Here is a 22,451-nt window from a genome sequence, read left to right as displayed (position 1 = left end):
GCTTCTTGGCAATCTCTGCTTCCACTTTTACAAAGAAGAAAAAAAGGCATGTTTCTAGCCCTTATGGTTACCATGGTAGGGACAGGATTATATCCAAAGATGATCTCACACGTGTCCTGCTCCCAACACAGAATCCCTCCAAGTATTAAATCTAGGGCTACCAACCAATTTAGAGTATTTTTACAAAGAAGACTGTGCTTCACCCCTTGTAATCAAAGTGCAAAAAAATCTAGTGGTGCCCAGCTACAACGCACACTCCTGCCAACTCCTTGCAGCTTTGGCACTCATGGTGGTGCAAGACTGGAAAGTGGGGAAGCAAGGCAGCCTGAAGGCCACGCAGGGAGGCTGTGCGAGTGAGCCCTACCTCTGTGACTGTCATCCCTTCAGTGTGTTCAGCTTTCTCCGTCTCGCCAATCAGGACCCGGAGAGCCGCATCTGCTGCCTCCTGCTTGCCTTGCTTCTTGCTGTGTGCCGTGACAGCTGGGAACCAGCGCCCTCCCACCTTGGCTTGGAAGATAAACCTGTCAGGGGGAGGCAAGTTCTAGTGAACAGGATACCCTGGTTTGACCTGGCCCCATTTTGTAAGGTGGGAGGGGCACAGCTCAGTCGCAAGAACCCCTGCTTCATGTGCAGGATGTCCTCAGGGCCAACCCCACATCTCACCTCCAGGAAAAGGAGATGTGGCAGCAAGGCTGAAAAAAGGACCTTCATCACAGCTGCCCATTAGAGCAGACGATCCTGACAGGAACCAATGTTCTGGCTCCATTTTGTACGTTCGATACACTGCATAAGAACTGCTCCGGTTCACCCGGAGGAGCAGCGTAGCACACCTACTCACTTTGGGTCATGGGGCGGCCCAGTCTGGTCAATCAGCTTGAACTCAGCAGCAAAGCCATTGGCCCGGGCATATTCCAGAAGGCCACTGACTGGGTTGGAGTTCAGGTACTTTATCAACTCGCCGACGCCCTTTGCACTCGCTGCCTTGGTCTCGTCAAGGTTCACGGCCTGGCCACCTGACACCTCTGAAGGCTGGTCACCCTGGACCTCTGTCTAAAGTCAAGCAAGCGCAGAGAGAGAGAGAGAGAGAGAGAGAGAGAGAGAGAGAGAGCGCGAGAGCACGAGCGAGCGAGAGAAAGAAAGAAAGAAAGAAAGAAAGAAAGAGGGAGACCCATTAAGAAGGAGAAAGGAGGCTAGAAGGAGATGCCCAGAGGAGGAGAGGGAGATCAATCTACCTCATCTAGGAAGCTGCATGGTTCCCCGCTGAGGCCCTTCATGGCGGCCTCGGCTGCCATCTGCTTTGCTCCCTTCTTGCTGTTGGATACCACGGCAGGGAAGACGCGGTCACCCACCTTCACGCAGTACTTGAACCTGAATAGGAGGCAATGGCAAAACACTGGGTTAGCTCAACATGATTCTGGCTTAGCAAATGCATACATATGTTTTTATATTGTTATTATTGTTGTTATTATTATTAGCAGCCGCCACCGCCGCCGCCGCCCTGTATGCAAGTGGCATTCAAGTAAGAGAAAAAGAGAACAGTTTCTTGTCCCCAAGGGGCTTGCAATCTAGAAAGAGGCAACGGAGGGAAGGAAATTGAGGCACGAGTAAAAGAGGGGATGAGTATGTATTCAGCTAAGTTACATGTGCTCAGGCTTAATTATGGTAGGGCATTGACGGGCTTGTGTCAAGTTTCACTGAAAAGGTGGGTTCTGAGGAAGCATTTGAAGGAAGGGAGAGAGGCAGCCTCAGGCAGGTACCCTGTGAAGCAGCTGTACACAGCAGGCAACTATTGTAGGACGGCAGACTGATTTTCTACCGTAACCAGGAACACCCTTTCCCTCTGGAAACCCCCCCACCCCCCATCTTTGGCTGTAGCCCTGGTTAGGCCGATAGCCTGGCCAAGCCAATAGCCTGGCCACCGGTGTCCCATACAGAGCCTACCACGCAGATGGAATTATTTAACACACATAAAGCACATGAGAGTTTTCTAAGTGCTGTACAGATACTGACACATAAATGCAGTCCCTGCATGCAGGCTTAGAATCCAACACACGATACAAAAGGGCAGGGAGAGAGAATGGAGAGGAAAGAGGAAAAACAAGCACTGGAGCCAGGCGTGCTTTCCAGCAGGGAGAGGAGAAGCAAGCTCCCTGCAGCTGCTCTTCTCTGGCCGGCTGGTCTCCCGCTCGCTGTGAAGTTCTTCCTGGGTGGCAGTGGCCCTTGCTCCCCTAGCCAATGGAATCAAACCTTTCAATGGAAAAATATTATAATTGAGACCAAGGGTGGGCAGAAGGCAGATCTCTAGAGGTTTTCCACTTCAGTCTCCAGAAGCACCTGCCAACATGGCAATGGCCATGAACGCTGGGAACTGAAGTCCAAAACTTCTGGCCGTCTACTTTCTGCCCACTCCCGATGTGGACCAGCCTCCTCCAACCCGGCGACCGCCAGAGGTTTTGGATGGCAACTTTTAGGATCCCTGGCCATTGGCCATGCTAGCTGGGGATAATGGGAGTCCAAGTCAAAAACATGGGAAAGGCACCAGGTTGAATAAGAAGGATCTAGACTGTCTGTTTGGGGCCATTGCTTCAGAGGTGGAGCAAGGGCAAGTGCGTGGGATTTCCGCTGGTTTATTCTCTCACATGAAGGGGTTGGGGCGGTGTATTTGTGAACCCTCAAGAGAGAGCAGGGGGCTAGATGAAGCAACCTAGGGGAGAACTAGTTGGGCTCTTTCAGAAGGCTTCATAAAGAGGCCTGATAAATATTTTTAGTGGTGAGCCCTGACAGAAGAGGGGTGAGGGAGAGACCAACAACTGAAACAGCTTCCAGTTATTTTATTCTTCTTTGTGCTGAATTTTAAATGGCAAGTCACTCCGGAGAATGTATACAAACAATAAACCGTCTAGATCCAGGTCCATTTCCCAACGTTCCATCACACTCTGGTGCGACCAAGAAACAGAACCCAAGAAGCCTCTATAAAAATGAAAGGATGGGGGGGCTAGCGGCAGATAGGAGCAGGCTCAATTCACAATGGTGGGGGTCAACAGAGGCAGCAGGAAACCTGTTCAAACCCTGTGTGCACCCATTTCCTTCTCCCCCACCTCTACAAAGTTATTGCTAGTCTTTCATTCTCATTGGGGACACCACCACAAGGGGAGAGGAGGGGAAAAACCTTATTGCTTGCAATTTCCACTGGGGGTGAGGTTTGTTGGCAAATCCCCAAGGGATCCTTGCAACAACCCAACCACCCAACCCCATGATAAGAAGAAAGGAGTTTTGCTAGTGATCAGTCCACAATAAAACCAGATCTGCTTATTCAACACCCAATTCCCACATAATACAAGCCTAAAAACAAGTGAGCCAAATCCTACTTTGGATCATGGGGAGGCCCATCCTGAGAGATCAGCTGGAATTCGCAGACGCTCCCCGACTTCTGTGCGTATTCCATCAGGGCACTGACAGGATTCTTTCCAGAAAGCAGGTTGAGCTGTGATGTTGTGGATGAAGCCTCTGGCTCGGTTTGTTCAGGCTAAGGTTGTGGGGAGGAGGAGGACAGAGAAGAAAAATTAAAGAACACTGCACCAGACTGATCATACACCCAATTCCAGGCAGTTGCCTAAGATGGAACTCTCAAGGACATTACTTTTTGGAAGAACTTTGTGCTGCTGCTTTGGAAGAGGCAAGGGGGAGTGGAAAACCAGCTCAAAACCTCCACCACTCCTGACTCTCACCCAGCTGGTTTCATGCACCGGATTGTGTATTGCAGTGGTTTCAGACCTCCTGCCTGGAGGGAGCTCTTTCCCACAATGCCTGGCCTGCCACAGAACCCATGCCTTGCAAATGATGGGGGGGGGGGGGAGAGAGACTCTAGAACAGGGGTCAGCAACCTGGTGTCCTCCAGATGTTTTGGACAGCACCTCCCACATGCCCCAGCCAGCAGAGTCAATGGTCGGGGATTATGCGAGCTGTAGTCCAAAGCATTCTGGAGGGCACCAGGTTGGCTAACTCTGCTCCAGAGTGTTCACTCTCTACACAGAGGACTAGTCAGAACTACCACTGACCTATGGGCCTTAAGCTTCCTGGGAGCCCTAGAAGACAGTTTAATCACTGTATGTCAGGGTATGAGGTTATTCGACAAGACAGTGGTTGGGAACAGAACAGACAGCGGAGAAGAAACTGGACCCGACTGGCCTCTCGGCTCATTGTGACTCTTAAGGTTTGGGGCTAGGCAGATGATGAGCTGTAAGTGCGTTACATCAGTTACTCCCAACCTCGTGCCCTCCGGATGGGCTTGACTACAACCCACATCACCCTCCGCCAACACAGAAAGTGGCCATGCTGGCCTGGAGATGACGGAGGTCGTAGTCCCAACAGATCCGGAGGATAGCAGGTTGGGAAAGGCTGAGTTAGTGTACAAGAGTCTCTCCCAAGCCTCATGCAACTAAAAGGAGGTTAAGGGAACAGCGGAGCAAGCCCTGCAATACATTCCTATCTGCCTTTTTTGTGAACCCCCCGTGGCCATCAGCATGTGAGCTCCACTTCCTGCCCCCCACCGCTCACCTCAGCTTCACTGAGGGAACTGTCCTCATAGAGAGATTTCTCGGGCTCCATGCCATCTTCCCCCTCATGCTCGGTTTCGTGCAACAGGATCTTCATGGCGTTGGCAGCAGCCTCTTGCTTGGCCAGCTTTTTGCTGCCTGCTTCTGCTGGGGGGAACCGGCGGCCATCAATCACAGCTTGGAATTTAAACCTTGACAGGCAAGATGTAGAAATGGGTGAGAAATATACACACACATTATACATACATATATATGTTTTTAGGAAGCGGGTGTCAATGATTTATTACGTTTTTATCCCACCCTTCTCTCCACGGAGCACGGGGCAGTGAACCTAATTCTCCCTGCACCGACTTTATCTTCACAACAACCCTGCAAGCTAGGAGAGGCTGAGAGGGTGCAACTGGGCTAAGGCCACCCAGTGAGCTTCACTGGGCTTGTGAACTGAAGGCTTCCTTGGTTCTAGTCTATGCCATGACACGCTGGCTCCCTTTCAAGTCCTCTGCCCTAACCAAAGGAGCGTTATTAGGAAAGAAGCTGTTATTGACATTTACACACCTCTGGAGAACCCTTTCCCAATTCGCTTACCTGCCAACACACTCCTTGTGCATGGCAGAGGCTTGTGGGTTATGCTCTAAAGCTCATCCTTGGTTTGCTGACCTCATGGTTGCTCTGCATGCACTAGCGGTGCACTTTAGGGAGGCCCCTGGTGCTTCCTTCCAGTTGCACTTGCAGTGTTGAACAGGCTGCCCTGCCACTACCTAAACTCTCAGGAAAGCTTGCCCGCCGTTACAGTTCTTCTCGTGGAGGAAGCCCCTGAGAAGTTTCCAAGGAGCCCCCAGTGATGCATTGGAAGCCAGTTTGGGAATGGTTGTGGCAGCACTACAGGCCAGGGAAGCCAAGGCAAGGCCCAGGTTACAACCGAACGTATTGCCCCTAAGTACCCTCCCAAGCTCTGCCAAGCACCGTTTCAAGCTCCTCAGAGCACAACCTTTTTTCAATGGTTTGGGGAGAGCCTGCTCTCATCCAGGGGAGAAAAAGTAGGCCAATTTTCCTGTCTAGCGAGTCCACTGATGTATCAGGGGGTGGCATACACCAGGCTTAGCTGGTGCTTAGAAAAGGCAAGTAGTGAGAGACTGAGCATGTGTTAAACATAGTGGCTATAAAAAGCAAGCAGCCAAGCAGGAGCATAAAAATAAAACCCAGTTCCCCCAACTGATCAAAGGGGGAGAGGAGGGATTCGCTGTGTCTCCTCCACATCGCAACAGACATGCACTGCCAGAAGCCGACACAACACAGAACTCCTCTAGCAACACAGGAACTAACAGGGCATAATATTTCCTGGTGCAAAGCTACCCAATATCCAGCTGGCAGGCTCTTTCCCTGATTAAGCTGGGACTGAGGATTCACTAGTGTAAAAAACAACAACAAAAACACAGAGAGCTTTTACCAAGCATCCCTTTTCAAATTTGGAGAGAGGAAGTGGATGGACATCCACCATTCCAGCATTTCCTTCTCCATTCCACTCTCTTAAGTGAACTTTCCTTCCTCTCTGGTGTTCCCCGCCCAGCCGCCAGGAGGCGATTCTCAAGATTTGAGTGGTTATTTACGACTTGGCATGAGGGAATAAGGGGCAGAAATATGACCTCTGTATTTCCCTGACACAGCTTCCAATGTTTCCCTTCCCCATCCATTCATTTGTTTTACACTTCCACAACTTCAGAGAGCTCTGAAGGTGGAATCTATTACATGATTATGGGTATTTCAACAGCACCCTCAGTGTACTTGGTGATTTTGTAAGCAGAAGGTGCAAGTCCCTGCTCCATAGAGTTTATCATCTACATTTAGACACTCACTTACAGACCTGAGGGATATTCGATTGTTTAGCGGAGACTGCTATGTCATCATCTCTGTATTGTTAACATATGAAAAATCAAGGTTTAAAGGAAGGTGGGGGAAGGAGATCAATGAGAGAGACTCCTGCATTTAAGTGATAAATAACTGGATTTTTACAGAAGCCCAGAAAAATCTCCATGCTGACTAAGACACTTTTGTAACCTATAGGACAGCATCATTTGCTAGAGCAGCTGAAAAACAAAGGCTGTAATCCTATACTTGCTTACTTTGGAGTAACCCCCATTAATATCAATGGTACTTATGTTTGGGAAACCTATGTAGTAGAGGATTCAGCTCCAAGTGGCTGAAAGATGACACCCATTTCTGGAGTTGGTGACCAACCATTGTAATTACCTCGGCATTTTAACCAGCTTATGAAATTGTTCTGTTCGGTTGGCAGGGAGCTATGGCTCATGCAAGTAAGTTAACCGAACCCCAAAGATGAAGACCTTTTCATTCTCCCAGGCTTTTTAACCCTTCAGTTATAAAAATCATGTTAGTGCATTTTAGATCTTTGCAGTGCTACTGGCTTTTATCTTGGTTACGACTTGGTTTTATTCTATTTTAAACAATGGTTTTAATATGTTAGTGTGTCCTACGGCTTTAAGCTTTGTCTTGTAAACTGCCCAGAGAGCTTTAGCTAATGGGTGGTATAGAAATGTAATAAATAAACAAACTAAGGAGAACATGCCCCTTCCCCAACCCCCCCCCCCCAAGCTCTCTCTTACCGTGGCTCATGCGACGGCCCACTCTGCTTCAGCAAGACAAACTCACAATGCTGGTAAGTGTACTGGGTGTATTCAATCAAGCCACTGACAGGGTTCTTCTTCTGACAGGCCATTAGCTTTTCGAAGGGGGTGCACTGGAAAGCCGTGCCAAACTGGGCGGCATAGCTGGGGGACAGGGGGGACTCCATGATGCACCGCGACTCGTCCTGGTTGTTGATGGCATTCAGGTCTTCCGGGATGTCATCCGTGGCCCATTTACCATTCTCAAAGTTGTCGTAATTGGGGAACCAGTGATACCGGGGCCGCTTGCGAGGGGGGCCTATCCGGGGGGAAGAACCGTTACCCTGTTCCGCTGGCTCAGATGCCTGCTGCCCGTTCTCAACTTTCTCCTCGTTGCTCTCCAGCAGCGGAGGTGGTGGCAGCGGTGGCGAAGGAGAAGGAAGAGGAGGAGTTGGCACGCTCGTGGGCAGCGTGGGCAGCTCCGCTTTGACATAAGGGGTTGGAAGCTTGGGGTCCGGGTCTGGAGCAGGAGGGACTATTTCTCTGACCTCTTCAGCTTTTAGCTGGAGCTGCATCCGCTTGCGCTTGTTGTCAGTGAGGGACCACTTGGGGGGGTTGCCGTTCTCTTTGCAGACCTCCCCCAACTTCTCCAGGGACACTAGAGTGGCACTGACATCCCTGGCCTTGGACAAGCCAATGTTCTTGGCAAGGTTGTACGCTGTGGAATCCTCAACACCGAACAAGAAGTTGCAGATCTTCTCCCGGACCTCGGCCATAGCGGCGGAATCAAGAGAGTCTTCCAAATCAGAGGCAGAGCACTCTTCCTCTCCGATCCCAGAACCTGGAAGTCGGCCCTGGTCCCGCTGTGTGGCCGAGTTTCCTTGTCTCGTCGTATGCTGGGGCTCAGGATTGTCTGCTAACCTCCACAGTGGAGGGAGCTCCCCTATTTTGCACAACTTCCCTTGGTTGTGGAGCTTGTAGAGATGGTGGTTAACCTCCTTCTTTTGGATGTTGAGTTGACGGGCAAACCAGCGGGCTGATTCTGTCTCCCCGGGTTTGAGCTGGCCCAAGATCTCTAACAGCCTTTGCTCAACCCCTTGGCTGGTTAGATTCAGCCCCTGGAAGTCTGAGATGAGTCTGTTAACTCCGCTCCTCCGATTTCTGCCGCTGTGCCTTGGCTGGGGCTCAAAGAGCTGCTTCTGTTCCAGCCAGCTATTGTTACAGGGAGGTTTTTTATGTACACCCCAACTGCTGTATGAAGAATTTGGGTGAGTGGGTGGGGAGGAAGTTCTCCAACCTTGGCAGTAGCCCTGGTACGTTTGGGGTCTCTGGGTCTGGGACTGAAACAGTGGCACTTCAGTAAGTTGCCCTTTAAGGAAGAGGACCTGCTGCTGGTGAAAATCCTCGAGGCCACTTCCCTGTGGGACAAGAGGACCGTTAAAGAAAGTGGGGTTAGAGTGGCCACAATGTTCCAGGGGGGTCTGATCTGAACCTCTGCCTTGAGCGGCCCCTCTGCTCATAGCGCGCTGCTGGGGCACAAGGGTGGGAGTGGGCACGTGCGCACCAGATGAGAGGCAGCTGTGGTTCACTCTCACAGGGGCAGGTGTGCAGTGGCCTGGCAAAGAGAAAACAAGAGAACAGGGCACGTTTCAGACCTTGGTTATATGCCAACTGGAGCCCAGAAGGTTCAACATGACCAGCCTCTTTGCCCCAACAGCCAAAACTACACTGGACAATGACAACTGCCTCCCTACCAACTCAGCAGCTGCCTCCTCCTCACAGGTAGCCCTAAGCTGCTTAAGGCCCATTTTCCTTTGCCACAAGGAAACTGGTTGAAGGAACCAAAGGGGTCTACGAATGAGCCTGGGACTGAGAAATGGTCCCCGAAAACAGAGCTAGTGTGGCTTCGACTCAAGGTATGTTCAGCGTGACTCAGGCTTTCCTGGGCAACACAGGAGAGATGTGCAACACAACTTCATTGGCACTGTTAGTATTTGTATGTTTCATTTCAGGGGAAAGGAGAACTGTCTCTTAGTCTGGCTTGTGCCTTCTCCATTACTCCTTCTTTTGCAAAATATGTACTAGTAGCAGCTTCATAACTGAACAGCAGCACTGTGTGTGTGGTGTGGATATTGCCATAACTGGCAAAGAAAGGTAGAGCCCAATCTAGCTCAGCATCCTGCTTCTAACAGGGACCAGTCGATGGATTCCTAGAAGCTGTGAACCGAGAACTACCGGAAGTACAAGCGGGGTTTCGAAGAGGAAGAGGAACTAGAGATCAAATCACCAACATTCACTGGATCATGGAGAAAGCAAGAGAATTCCAGAAAAACATATATTTCTGCTTCATTGACTACACTAAAGCCTTTGATTGTGTGGATCACAACAAACTGTGGCAAATTCTTAAAGAGATGGGGGTACCAGACCACCTTACCTGTCTCCTGAGAAACCTGTACGAGGATCAAGAAGCAACAGTAACAACCAGACATGGAACAACCGAGTGGTTCAAAATTGGGAAAGGAGTACGACAAGGCTGCATATTGTCACCCTGCTTATTTAACTTATATGCAGAGTACATCATGAGAAATGCCGGGTTGGATGAATCACAGGTCGGAATTAAGATTGCCGGGAGAATTATCAACAACCTCCGATATGCAGATGATACCACCCTAATGGCAGAAAGTGAAGAGGATCTAAAGAGCCTCTTGTTGAGGGTGAAAGAGGAGAGTGCAAAAGCTGGTTTGAAACTCAACATTCAAAAAACTAAGATCATGACATCTGGCCCCATCACTTCCTGGCATATAGAAGGGGAAGAAATGGAAGCAGTGACAGATTTTACTTTCTTGGGCTCCAAGATCACTGCAGACGGTGACTGTAGCCATGAAATTAAAAGACGCTTGCTCCTTGGGAGGAAAGCTATGGCAAATCTAGACAGCATAGTAAGAAGCAGAGACATCACCTTGCCGACAAAGGTCCGTCTAATCAAAGCTATGGTTTTCCCAGTAGTAATGTATGGCTGTGAGAGCTGGACTATAAGGAAGGCTGAGCGCCAAAGAATTGATGCTTTTGAACTGTGGTGCTGGAGAAGACTCTTACGAGTCCCCTGGACTGCAAGGAGGTCAAATCAGTCCATCCTAAAGGAAATCAATCCTGAGTGCTCATTGGAAGGACAGATACTGAAGCTGAAATATTTTGGCCACTTAATGCGAAGAGAAAACTCTCTGGAAAAGACCCTGATGCTGGGAAAGACTGAAGGCAAAAGGAGAAGGGGACGGCAGAGGATGAGATAGCAAGATAGCATCACCGATGCAACGAATATGAACTTGAGCACACTGCGGGAGAGAGTGGAAGACAGGAAGGCCTGGCATGCTATGGTCCATGGGGTCACGAAGAGTCGGACACGACTTAACGACTGAACAACAACAATTAAAGATGTCAGTGGTTCGGCCACAAAACACTTCAAAAGCCTGTGGATCCTCCCCAACCTAATGATGCACTGTATTCAGTAAATTGGGGTGGCCATATTACAATACCATCCTACACAGGTCTATTTGGAGGCAAGCCCACTGAGTTCAACAGGCCTTTACTCCCAAGTAAGTGTGCACTGGAAAGCACTCTTAGGTCTGTTACAGCACACACATAAAAGAAGAATTCCTGTGGAATTTCGGAACACACAGACTTACTGTGGTATAAGCCATGATGAATTTGTTGGTATGTAAGGCATCATAAATCTTTTTGTACCAATTAAAAATGTCTCCATGTCTTCATTTTCCCCACATTCAAAGGCACCTTCCGACGTGCTTGTAATTTTTAAAGGCCCCAGAGAGGAGGGTTATATTCTTTCCCAGAATACCCTCCCTCTTAAAAACAACCACCTAACTACCATAACCTTTGCAGCTACCAGACAGCAAACAAGCGGGGCTGGCGTGGGGGAATGGAAGAAAAGGCTATTTCAAGAGGCAGCAGCTTTTAAAACAAGTAGAAGAGGAGTGGAAACAGGAGATCCTTACCTCATTTTGTTCCACGCCAGTGAGAACCAGGCATTGCATCGGTGGCAAGAAACAAAAGAGGGAAAACTTCTTTGCAAGATAAGGTCAGTGCCCAAAAGAAAAGGGGGTTGGGGCAGGGGAGACTGAAAAGGAACCCCACTATGTGGACGCAGGGACCAGGAACCTCTCTTTTTGTGCTGCCTTGCAAAGGGGGGCCAAGGGGAGGGAAGATAAAGAGTTCACAGGGAAGCAAGGACTTGAAAGAATTACGCTAGTGCTGGGCTTAACATGGCTCAGACATAAGTTTCAGTTTCAATTCTCCGGCAGGCCAGCCTCCCTCTTCACTGTTCTGCCAGTCTCTCCTTTCAGTCAGAGGGGTGGGGCCAAGGTAAAGCCATCAACGGGGGGGGGGGGGGGGGTTAGCCAGGAAAGGGGGATAAACGTCAGGTCAGAAAGGGAGTCACACTGCTCTTTGTTGGTAGGATACATCTCCCTTTTCCAAACTCTTTCTGGTGTCTTAGAAGAGACACAAGGGAAGCAAGCCTCACTCCCAACCCTCATATCAGACTACAACCACCCTAAGAAAATAGTTTTGGTTCCTTTTCATCACAAGCTGGTGGGAGGGACTAAAGCTGAGGCAAAGCCCTTCCTCAAACCATCACACACTCCGCACTCCAATTCATTCGCTTCCAACTACTCTTTCTTTTCTCTGTTATCCAGGGCTGCTGGACATCTCCACACCGGACATCTCCACATTCAGTGCCCGCCGTTTCAGCACCGCATAGAATGAAGCACCAGCTCTCTGCAGTTTGGGACTTCTTTTTTGTCTAAGTGCTACATCAGTCATTCTTAAGCAAACATACCCCAACATCTGGGGCATGTATCTGGTTCCCCCAGATGTTGCTGGACTCCAACTCCCATCAGCCCCAATTGGCACAGCCAATGGTCAGGGATGACAGTGGTTGTAGGCCACAATACCTGGAAGGACCCAGGATGAGAAAGGCTGGCTTAAACTGTGTATGCCACCAAAAAATAAAATAACTGAAGGCTCCTTAGAGACACCAATGCGTCCATCAACAGAGAAGGCCGCCTGCTTGACTCTCTGAGTTAGTGCTTTGGACTTGCCTCATTTTAGTCAATACAGGAGGCAAATAATTCTGATATATTTACATATTGGGCACAACTGGATTGGTAAGACTCCTGAGTCACCGGCCTTTAGTGGAGGCTACCCAGTGTGTCTCTGGCCTCATCTCCTTCCCATCAGCCTTCATTGTGGGAGGTCATTCTTACGTGTCTCTGCACTGGGCATGATCAAACCATTCCCAATACACAAAGCTAGTCCTCAGAGGCAGCAGGCCCAGAACAGGGCTCCTTTGAAGCTGGGTGGCTCTCTTATCTTACACACCTTTGGGGGGATGCAAGAGTGGCACATACCTTCAAGCTTTAGTTCAAAAATAAAAGTGACTTGGCTATCAGAAATTTAGGTTAGGTGACACCACCTTGCACTCAACCACACAAGCAAGTGGTTATTAAATGACACAGAAAAGACAGACCTTTTCAATTATCTCATCTTTACACATATTGGGATCTACAGATCCTGGGCTGCCGGCAGAAACGAGATCCTAAAAGCCACTCAGCACCCCATGCCGGAACTCTTAAGTGATGCAGGAGTATCTCAAACCAGGCCAAGGACAGGCTGCAAACAGCACAGCATAAACTTTCCTTCTCAGTATTGGTTAACAGGCTCAGATAACCCACTGCCTATCCAGGTGCAAAACGAGACACACGGGGTGACTGCAGAAGTTCTCGTGGTGCCAGGGTTGCACAGGTGCTGTATGAGCCAAGACAAAAACCAGGAGCCACCTGCCCCATCTTGAGCGACAGGCTGTGCCGTTAGGATCTTCAATCATGCCAACAGTCAGCTTTCTTTACCTGTGGGTCTCACTCAAGGCTCACAATTTCAGAAACTAAGAGCCTCAAAGGGGATGTTACTCAGACTCCAAATACCATGCACTGAAGTTAGGAGAACAGGCCTCAGGCTTTATCCGTGCTCCTCACCGCCACCAGTGAATACTCGAACCAGGGAATTGTCAATATTTTAATGTGGGTTCATTTAAAAACAGCCTCCCCAACCTAATGCCTTCCAGGCATGTTGGACTGCAACTCCCATAATTCCATTGGCCATGGTGGCTGGAAATTACGGAAGTTGCAGTCCAGCACATCTGGAGGGCACCATTTGGGGAAGGGTGTTTGAAAACATCAACACAGGCCTCCATAGCAGCTTACAAATTGCTAAACACAGTTCGTTTTACCATTAAGAAACTGACTATGAACAAATTTGTTGTTGTTGTTGTTGTTCAGTCGTGTCCGACTCTTCAAACACAGAAAGCGAGGAAGAGTGCACAATGCTGGGTGCAAACTAAACCAGCTCAGTTATGAAGCTCACTGGGTGGCATCGAATGAGTCTGCTGGACTAACCTACCTAACAGGGTTGCTGTGCAGGTAAGGCATCTCTTTACATATACTTCCTCAATTTACATCTTGACTCAGATCTACAAGACGTAATGAAGAGAATAGCACACTACAAAATAGGAATACTGTTTACCTAAATGGTGAAGACCTCTGTTGTTGTTTGTAAAATGCAGATGCCTAAAAAAAACAGCAGTAAACAAGTGGAAGAGGTGGTTCAAGGACAAATGCGGCAACTGAGAATTCTGCTTCTTGTAGCCAACAGTACAAACAAATAAATAAATGCAGCTCTCCTAAAATACAGTGGCATAAAGACACTCATACACACAGCTGCAAGCTATAGATATGTTCATGATCAGTCTGTTTCCCGCCTCCCAGCTGAGCAGAGCAGAGCAGAGCAAGCTGCTCCAGCTGGTCCAGGGACTACAGAAGCAGGCAAGCTCCCAGAGAGCGAGCGAACAGAGCGAGCGAACAGGGGGAGCAAACAGGAGTTGGCCAGGGGAGTTGCAGTGGTTGAAGAGACAAAGGAGACAAAGGAGACAGAGGCTAAGAGGTAAGTGGGTTGCAGGAAGCCCAGGGCGCTGCCCTTTATCCTTCTGACTGGCTGTGAGCTCACCAGGAGCTTCTGAGAGCTCCAACTGAATTGGAGGGGTGTGGCCTGAGTACTCCCAGCAGCTGACTGGGCGGGAAGCTTCAGTCTGTTTCCCGCCTCCCAGCTGAGCAGAGCAGAGCAGAGCAAGCTGCTCCAGCTGGTCCAGGGACTACAGAAGCAGGCAAGCTCCCAGAGAGCGAGCGAACAGAGCGAGCGAACAGGGGGAGCAAACAGGAGTTGGCCAGGGGAGTTGCAGTGGTTGAAGAGACAAAGGAGACAAAGGAGACAGAGGCTAAGAGGTAAGTGGGTTGCAGGAAGCCCAGGGCGCTGCCCTTTATCCTTCTGACTGGCTGTGAGCTCACCAGGAGCTTCTGAGAGCTCCAACTGAATTGGAGGGGTGTGGCCTGAGTACTCCCAGCAGCTGACTGTGCGGGAAGCTTCAGTCTGTTTCCCGCCTCCCAGCTGAGCAGAGCAGAGCAGAGCAGAGCAAGCTGCTCCAGCTGGTCCAGGGACTACAGAAGCAGGCAAGCTCCCAGAGAGCGAGCGAACAGGGGGAGCAAACAGGGGGAGCAAACAGGAGTTGGCCAGGGGAGTTGCAGTGGTTGAAGAGACAAAGGAGACAAAGGAGACAGAGGCTAAGAGGTAAGTGGGTTGCAGGAAGCCCAGGGCGCTGCCCTTTATCCTTCTGACTGGCTGTGAGCTCACCAGGAGCTTCTGAGAGCTCCAACTGAATTGGAGGGGTGTGGCCTGAGTACTCCCAGCAGCTGACTGGGCGGGAAGCTTCAGTCTGTTTCCCGCCTCCCAGCTGAGCAGAGCAGAGCAGAGCAGAGCAAGCTGCTCCAGCTGGTCCAGGGACTACAGAAGCAGGCAAGCTCCCAGAGAGCGAGCGAACAGGGGGAGCGAACAGGGGGAGCAAACAGGGGGAGCAAACAGGAGTTGGCCAGGGGAGTTCGGCAGGGGAGGTCAAGGGGGAGGCCCCTAACATTTTTTTTTTTTTTTTACTAACTTTTTTTCATTTATTTGTCTTGTAACACACACTTCCACACCAGTGGGACTCTGCTTTTAACCTCTACTGAGTAGAGGAGCAGGCACAGGCTAGTCTAGAACAATCACAAAGCTAGACACAAAAAGGGAAAAGAGGCAATGGAAGAACAAGACTCTCCAGTGGTGGTGACCTGCAAGGTGTGTGCAATGTTTGTTTTCTTGCCTGAGAACAACATGGCCTACACCTGCAACAAGTGCAAGTTGATCACGCTGCTGGAAGAGAAAGTAAGTGGACTGGAGCGGCGACTGTCAACCCTCCAGGGAATAAGAGAACACGAAGAGTTCTTGGACAGAATGGGAGAACTACAACAGCAAAGGGCAGACCAGAAGCTTGAAGAGCAACAGCAAGATGAGGCAGTGGGAAATGCTGAGGTGAAAAAAAATGGAGTAGAGGATACTCCTTGGAAAACGGTGACAGTTAGGAGAAGAAGAACTAGACGCCACTCTGCACCAGTGGAAGCGGTGGAGCTGTGGAACCGATTCCAGGTACTTGCAGATGAGACTGGAGGACAGCCTGCAGAGGAAGAATCACAGGGGAACCTGCATGAGAGTGAGCAAGAGGCTAAAGGTCAGTCAAACAGAGGCGATGAAACCCAGGCCTACAAGAAGAAGAAGAGAAGAGTGGTAGTAGTGGGAGACTCCTTGCTGCGTGGGATCGAGACCCAAGTATGTCGCGAAGACCCGTGGACTCGCCAGGTATGTTGTCTCCCGGGAGGACAGATTAGAGACGTGACTGAAAGGTTGCCTGCACTCATAAAGCCCACTGACAGGTATCCCTTTCTTCTCATCCATGTGGGAACAAATGATACCGCCAAGCGGAGCTACGAAGAGATCACGTCAGACTTTGAAGCTTTGGGAAGGAAACTCAAGAACTTTGGGGCCCAGATAGTTTTCTCATCCATCCTTCCAGTAGTTAGAAGAGGGATAGAAAGGGAACGAAAAATACTCCGGGTGAATGACTGGCTACGAAGGTGGTGCCGACGAGAGAGATTTGGATTCTGGGACCACGGGCTATACTTCCTGGAAGATGGGCTGTTGGCTAGGGATGGGTTGCACCTCACAAAGGCTGGGAAGAATGTGTTTGGCCACAGCATGAAGAACTTCATCAGGAGGGCTTTAAACTGAATCCTACGGGGAAGGGAGATGTAATGTTGGGGGTAACAATGGACGTAGGCGCATGCACTGCAATGGAGAGAACAGCTCTGATAGCGTCCAATAATAGTCTTCAGACACAGGTAGGAAGAAAGCCAGACTATGAAGCACATGGTCTTCGATGTCTATATACTAATGCCCAGAGTATGGGAAACAAACAGAACGAACTTGAACTCTTAATACAGGAGGGAAATTATGACTTGATAGGTATAACTGAGACTTGGTGGGATGACTCTCATGACTGGAATACAGCAATTGAAGGATATAACTTGTTCAAAAAGAACAGGAGGAACAGAAAGGGAGGCGGGGTTGCACTGTATGTGAAAAATACATATCTCTGCACAGAAATACAGGAGGAGGAGCTTGGTAGCCCCATCGAGAGCATCTGGGTTGAAATAAATGGAGCAAAGAATAAAAGGAACCTGGTGGTCGGAGTCTACTACCGGCCACCCAATCAAGGAGAAGACAAGGATGAAACTTTTGAAAAGCAAATAGCCAATGTTTTAAGGAAGCATGATGTAGTAGTAATGGGGGACTTCAATTTCCCCGATATTTGTTGGGAGACAAATTCTGCAAAACATGGCCCCTCCAGGAAATTCCTGACTTGTGTGGCGGATAACTTCCTCCTACAGAAAGTAGAGGAAGGAACTAGAGGATCGGCTATCCTTGACTTGATCCTAACCAACAGAGATGACTTAGTGGATAAAGTAGCAGTTACAGGAACTCTGGGGGAAAGCGACCATGTTGTACTTGAGTTCTTGGTTCTAAGGGAAGCAAAAGCCGAGTGTACTCAAACGCGTACCCTGGATTTTAGGAAAGCTGATTTTAATAAACTCAGAACAATGATCAGTAAGGTCCCATGGCAAGCAATGCTAGCGAGAAAAGGAGTCCAAGATGGGTGGGAACTTTTAAAAAAGGAAATTCTCAAGGCACAATCACAAACAATTCCAACAAGAAGAAAAGGTGGAAGACAACAGAAGAAGCCAATGTGGCTTCACAAAAAGCTTAGGGATGACCTGAAAACAAAAAAGGACACATATAGGAAGTGGAAAGAAGGCCAAGTAACAAAGGAAGAGTACAGGCAGGTAGCACAGAATTGCAGGGATGGCGTCAGGAAGGCTAAAGCGGACAACGAGGTGAGGTTAGCGAGGGATGCTAAAAACAACAAAAAGGGTTTCTTCAGCTACGTGCATAGTAAAAGGCAGAGGAAAGAAATGGTTGTTCAGCTATTAAATAAGGATGGCAAAATGATAACAGAGGACAAAGAAAAGGCAGAGGTGCTCAATTCCTACTTTGGCTCAGTCTTCTCCCAAAAGAGGGTCTATGACCCCCCTGGCAAAGGCGAAGTACAGGCTGAAGGGGCAGGATTGCAGCTTGAGATCGACAGGCATATGGTCAAGGAACACCTCATTACTTTGAATGAGTTCAAATCTCCAGGGCCAGATGAACTGCATCCTAGAGTCATAAAGGAACTGGCAGAAGAACTCTCAGAACCGCTGTCTATTCTCTTTGAGAAATCATGGAGGACCGGGGAAGTGCCAGATGACTGGAGGAGGGCTAACGTTGTCCCTATCTTCAAAAAGGGTAAAAAGGAGGAACCTGGGAACTACAGACCAGTCAGTCTGACATCAATCCCTGGGAAAATTCTGGAGCAGATGATAAAGGAATCCATCTGGAAGCACCTTGACAACAATGCCGTGATTACTCGAAGCCAACATGGATTTGTCAAAAACAAGTCCTGCCAGACAAATCTGATCTCATTTTTTGATCAAGTCACCTCCCTTGTAGACCGTGGGAATGCTGTAGACATCATATACCTCGACTTCAGCAAAGCTTTCGACAAAGTGCCCCATGATATCCTGATGAGCAAACTAGCTCGAAGTGGGCTAGATGAAACAACGATCCGGTGGATCCACAGTTGGCTACAGAATCGGACTCAAAGAGTGCTTATCAATGGGACCTTCTCAAGCTGGGGAGAGGTAACGAGTGGGGTACCGCAGGGCTCAGTCCTGGGCCCAGTGCTCTTCAATATTTTTATTAATGACTTGGAGGAGGAGGTGCAGGGAATGCTGATCAAATTTGCAGATGACACAAAATTGGGAGGGATAGCTAATACTTTGGAAGACAGAAACAAAATTCAAAGTGATCTGGATAGACTGGAGTGCTGGGCAGAAAACAACAGAATGGCATTTAATAGGGACAAATGCCAAGTTCTGCACCTAGGAAAAAGAAACCAAATGCACAGTTACAAGATGGGGGATACGTGGCTCAACCACACTATGAGCGAGAAGGATCTTGGAATTGTCGTCGATCACAAGCTGAATATGAGCCAACAATGTGATGTGGCTGCAAAAAAGGCAAATGCTATTTTGGGCTGCATTCATAGAAGCATCGCTTCCAAATCCCGGGAAGTACTAGTTCCCCTCTACTCAGCACTGGTTAGGCCTCATCTGGAGTACTGTGTCCAGTTCTGGGCACCACACTTTAAGAAGGATGCAGACAAACTGGAGAGGGTTCAAAGGAGGGCAACAAAGATGATCAGGGGACTGGAAACAAAGCCCTATGAAGAGAGACTGAAAGAACTGGGCATGTTTAGCCTTGAGAAGAGAAGACTGAGGGGAGATATGATAGCACTCTTCAAGTACTTGAAAGGTTGTCACAGAGAAGAAGGCCAGGATCTCTTCTCGATCATCCCAGAGTGCAGGACACGGAATAATGGGCTCAAGTTACAGGAAGCCAGATTCCGACTGAACATCAGGAAAAACTTCCTGAGTGTCAGAGCAATACGGCAATGGAACCAATTACCTGGGGAGGTGGTGGGCTCTCCCACACTGGAGGCCTTCAAGACGAGGCTGGACAGCCATTTGTCAGGGATGCTCTGACTTGGGTTCCTGCATTGAGCGGGGGGTTGGACTCGATGGCCTTGTAGGCCCCTTCCAACCCTACTATTCTATGATTCTATGATTAACTTACATACATTTTAAATACTATAAAAATTCTAACACATCCATCACAAGTTTATACAGGATTAGGGTTTTGTGTGAATTAGACTGGTATGACAGTAGGTACAATTATGCTAAATCACCTAGCAGGAGGCCTGTTGACTGTGAACTATCCATACATCTCCACATTCAAACAACATGCTGCACCATGTGCAATGATGATTCCCACAGTGAATATGTGAAGGGATGTCAAGTCATAGAAAAATCAGTTGCTCTACATGGACAGAGAAGTCTTCTACGGATGAATTGCCAACCTATTACTTTGCACCCTAGTGGAATGCTTCACTTCACTTTGCTGTATCATGAATTGAGGAGTCCTTATTACATAAATCACACAGTTTACATGCAGGCTTCCACAGTTACACCTGCCATGGTGAGTTTGCCATGAGGTTCGGGCTTCCTCCTAACCTTGGAGCTGCAGAGGCAAGTAGGGATTGTGGCCCCAGTTGTGCAGCCATCACTGCCACCTCCCCAGCTGAGGGGAAGCGTCCAGAGCACATCAACTGTGCAGGGCCAAACCAGCAAGACTGCCCCCTTCTCCTGCAGGAAATGGGAGGAGATTCCTTGACCATGCAGAGGCTTAACTCAGCCTTCCCCGATTTGATGTCCTCCAGAAGTGTTGGATTGCAACTCCCCTCCCGTCACCCGAGCCAGAATGCTGGGATGATGGGAGTTGTAGTCCAACACATCTGAGGGCACCAGGTTTGGGAAGGCCAGTCTAAGTGAAAACAAGGGACACTGAGGGCTGTGGGGCTGAAGGAGAGCACAGGAAGCTGCCTTATACTGAGTCAGGCCCTCAGTCCATCTAGCCCAGTATTGTCGACACTGACTGGCAGCTGCTCTCCAGGGTTGCAGGCGGGACTTTTCCCAGCCCTACCTGGAGATGCCAGGAACCTTCTGTAAGCAAAATGTCAAACCTGGGGCCTTCTGCATGCAAGCAGGTGCTCTACCACTGAGCTACAGCCCCCTGAAGTATGATCTTCAGTCTGAATACAAGCTTCCATCCTCCTGTTTGGGACAAGAGAATTGTGTCCAACATCTCAAGCAGAGGGTTGGCAGTTTACATACAGATTGAAAAACTCCCCAGTTATGCATCGGTTTATCAGTGTTATCTGCAAGTAGACACAAATTGCAGGCAGCCATTCTGCTCCCACTCTTGCCTAAGGCAGCCATGCCAGCCCATTTGCAGAGCTTCATGATGTTCAGCTGGCACTGGTAGGGCTGTGGCTCAGTGGAAGGGATTCAATCCCCGGCATCTCCACCAAGAGCTAGGAAAAAATCCTGCCTGGACCCCTGGAGAGATGCTGCCAGTCAGTGTCGACAATACTGGTGGGCTAGATGGACCAAGGGTCTGACTCAGTATATTGCGGCTTCCTATGTCCCTATTTCAGTTACACACGCTTCGCCATACTATTTTAACCTGCTTGAACACTCAGAATAATTGTAAAGGGGAGGGATTCATACTCTCCTTCCCGCTCCCAGCAGCAGGCCTGCAGGCAATCCAATTGGCTCCGATCCTCTCTCACATCCAGGCTGGCACTTTATTAAAAGAAAGGCCACCACAAAGAAACTTGCCAGCCACAGTTCACCTCACTTGCCTAACCTGGCACTGCCACAGCAGCTTTTCTGGTCCTGTTCAAACTGCCTGATCACTTGAGCCAGGGAGGTGAAATTACATCCTGGCGGCACTTCATGCTCTGTGCCTTGCAACGAGGTTCAAGGAGAGAAACTTTATCCAAGAGGGAAGGTACATGCCCAATATTCATATCATCCCCAAAACATTTAGATTACTTGGAATCAACAACACATCTTGTAGCAGCCAAGTCTGCAGTACATACACATCCCATTTCTGCAGCTATCAAGGACATACTTCCTTCTTTTGGTTCTTAAGTGCAGAGAGCCTTCCTAATGCTGCTTTGGCACCTCCTAAGGGGAGATGTGCGTCCCTACAGCTTTCAGCCCCAGTGCATCCCGATAAGAACAGCTATATTAGCCTAATAGTCTGCAAAACTTGGCAGCTTCTCACAGTAAGATAGTCCTGAGGCTTTACGATAATTTAAACCAGCCATGCAAATAAGTTCCCACACACATAAAAAACTAGTAGCCAGCCTACCAACACGTACTTACATGAAGGCCATTTGGCACATCAACAACTTGAAAAGAACCAACTCAGGGGCCACAGCTCAGTGGAAAAGCACTTGCTTTAGATCCAGAGGGTTCCAGGTTCAATTCCGGACACCTCCAATTAAAAAGGGATCATGGGTAGCAAGTCTGGGAGAGAAGATGGGGCTAAACAGACCAACTCAATATAGAGGCAGCTAAATAATGTTTAGCTCTGTCAATGAACCAAGCAGGACTTGATTATGCAATCTGGGGAGAGATGCTTACTTGCCACGGGTGACCAGATTAGTTTTATTTACTGCTCTGACACAGAACATACAGTATTATAGCTCTGGCTCTCCACTTAGTTTGTAGATATTTAATGGTATTAAGGACACCTCATATGTAAAGATATATAAAGCATCTTCCACAGTGTCCCCCAATTTCTAGGAATTAGCCTTGCCCTTTATTTAATTTAGATAAAAAGAACTGTTATTTTGGGCAGAAGATCCAGAGGTCAAGTGTGTACATGGAGTGGGGTGGGGGTGGGGGGCAAAGCTTCAGCCCAACTCCTCTGATCAATACAACTATTCCCAACCACAACAGCACACACTTATGTTACACACAGCAGGGCAAGCTCTTATTTCTTTACAATACATATTCAGAAACGTTTGCAAGAAAGAAAACATATTAACAATTTAGCTGAAACTGGCTAGAATAAAGGCAACCCACAAAAATAGTAGGATCGGCACTTACAGCAGCTGTTTATCAACTTAAGGGTGTTTGGGTTTTGTTTCTTAATGGGAAGATTCAGAAATGGCTTCTAGTTTATACAGCTTTTAAAAGGAAATTCAACCAATTCATGATAGCTCAACAATGGAACCTCCATGGTTCAGCAGCAGTCTACCTCTAAGTAGCAGGAAGTC

The 22,451-nt window shown here is 48.8% G+C and overlaps 1 protein-coding gene across 7 annotated transcripts in view; it reads right to left on the bottom strand.

Annotated features, from left to right (window-relative positions):
* The window catches only part of ADAR (adenosine deaminase RNA specific), a 52,713-nt gene that overhangs the window by 17,484 nt on the left and 12,778 nt on the right, over positions 1 to 22,451 (bottom strand). For 3 of the 7 annotated variants that reach the window (XM_084824796.1, XM_084824792.1, XM_084824793.1), the window contains exons 2-7: positions 7,178 to 8,792; positions 4,558 to 4,747; positions 3,369 to 3,526; positions 1,233 to 1,368; positions 839 to 1,050; positions 365 to 521 (exon numbers count right to left, since the gene is read on the bottom strand). In XM_084824796.1, the coding sequence (XP_084680922.1) occupies positions 365 to 521; positions 839 to 1,050; positions 1,233 to 1,368; positions 3,369 to 3,526; positions 4,558 to 4,747; positions 7,178 to 8,697 (2,373 nt within the window). In that variant the 5' untranslated portion in view covers positions 8,698 to 8,792. Of the gene's footprint in view, positions 1 to 364; positions 522 to 838; positions 1,051 to 1,232; positions 1,369 to 3,368; positions 3,527 to 4,557; positions 4,748 to 7,177; positions 8,793 to 11,187; positions 13,992 to 22,451 lie in introns of those variants that run through there. The other 4 variants (XM_084824791.1, XM_084824795.1, XM_084824798.1 and 1 more) reach the window with 4 other exon arrangements.

Source organism: Heloderma suspectum, chromosome 17, assembly GCF_057233095.1.
Source record: "Heloderma suspectum isolate Gila_16-S chromosome 17, 16-S_ref, whole genome shotgun sequence".
In the NCBI taxonomy this organism is placed as follows: domain Eukaryota; kingdom Metazoa; phylum Chordata; class Lepidosauria; order Squamata; family Helodermatidae; genus Heloderma; species Heloderma suspectum.
The sequence above is the reverse complement of the archived record's forward strand: the minus strand, read 5'-3'. Positions and strand labels throughout refer to the sequence as shown.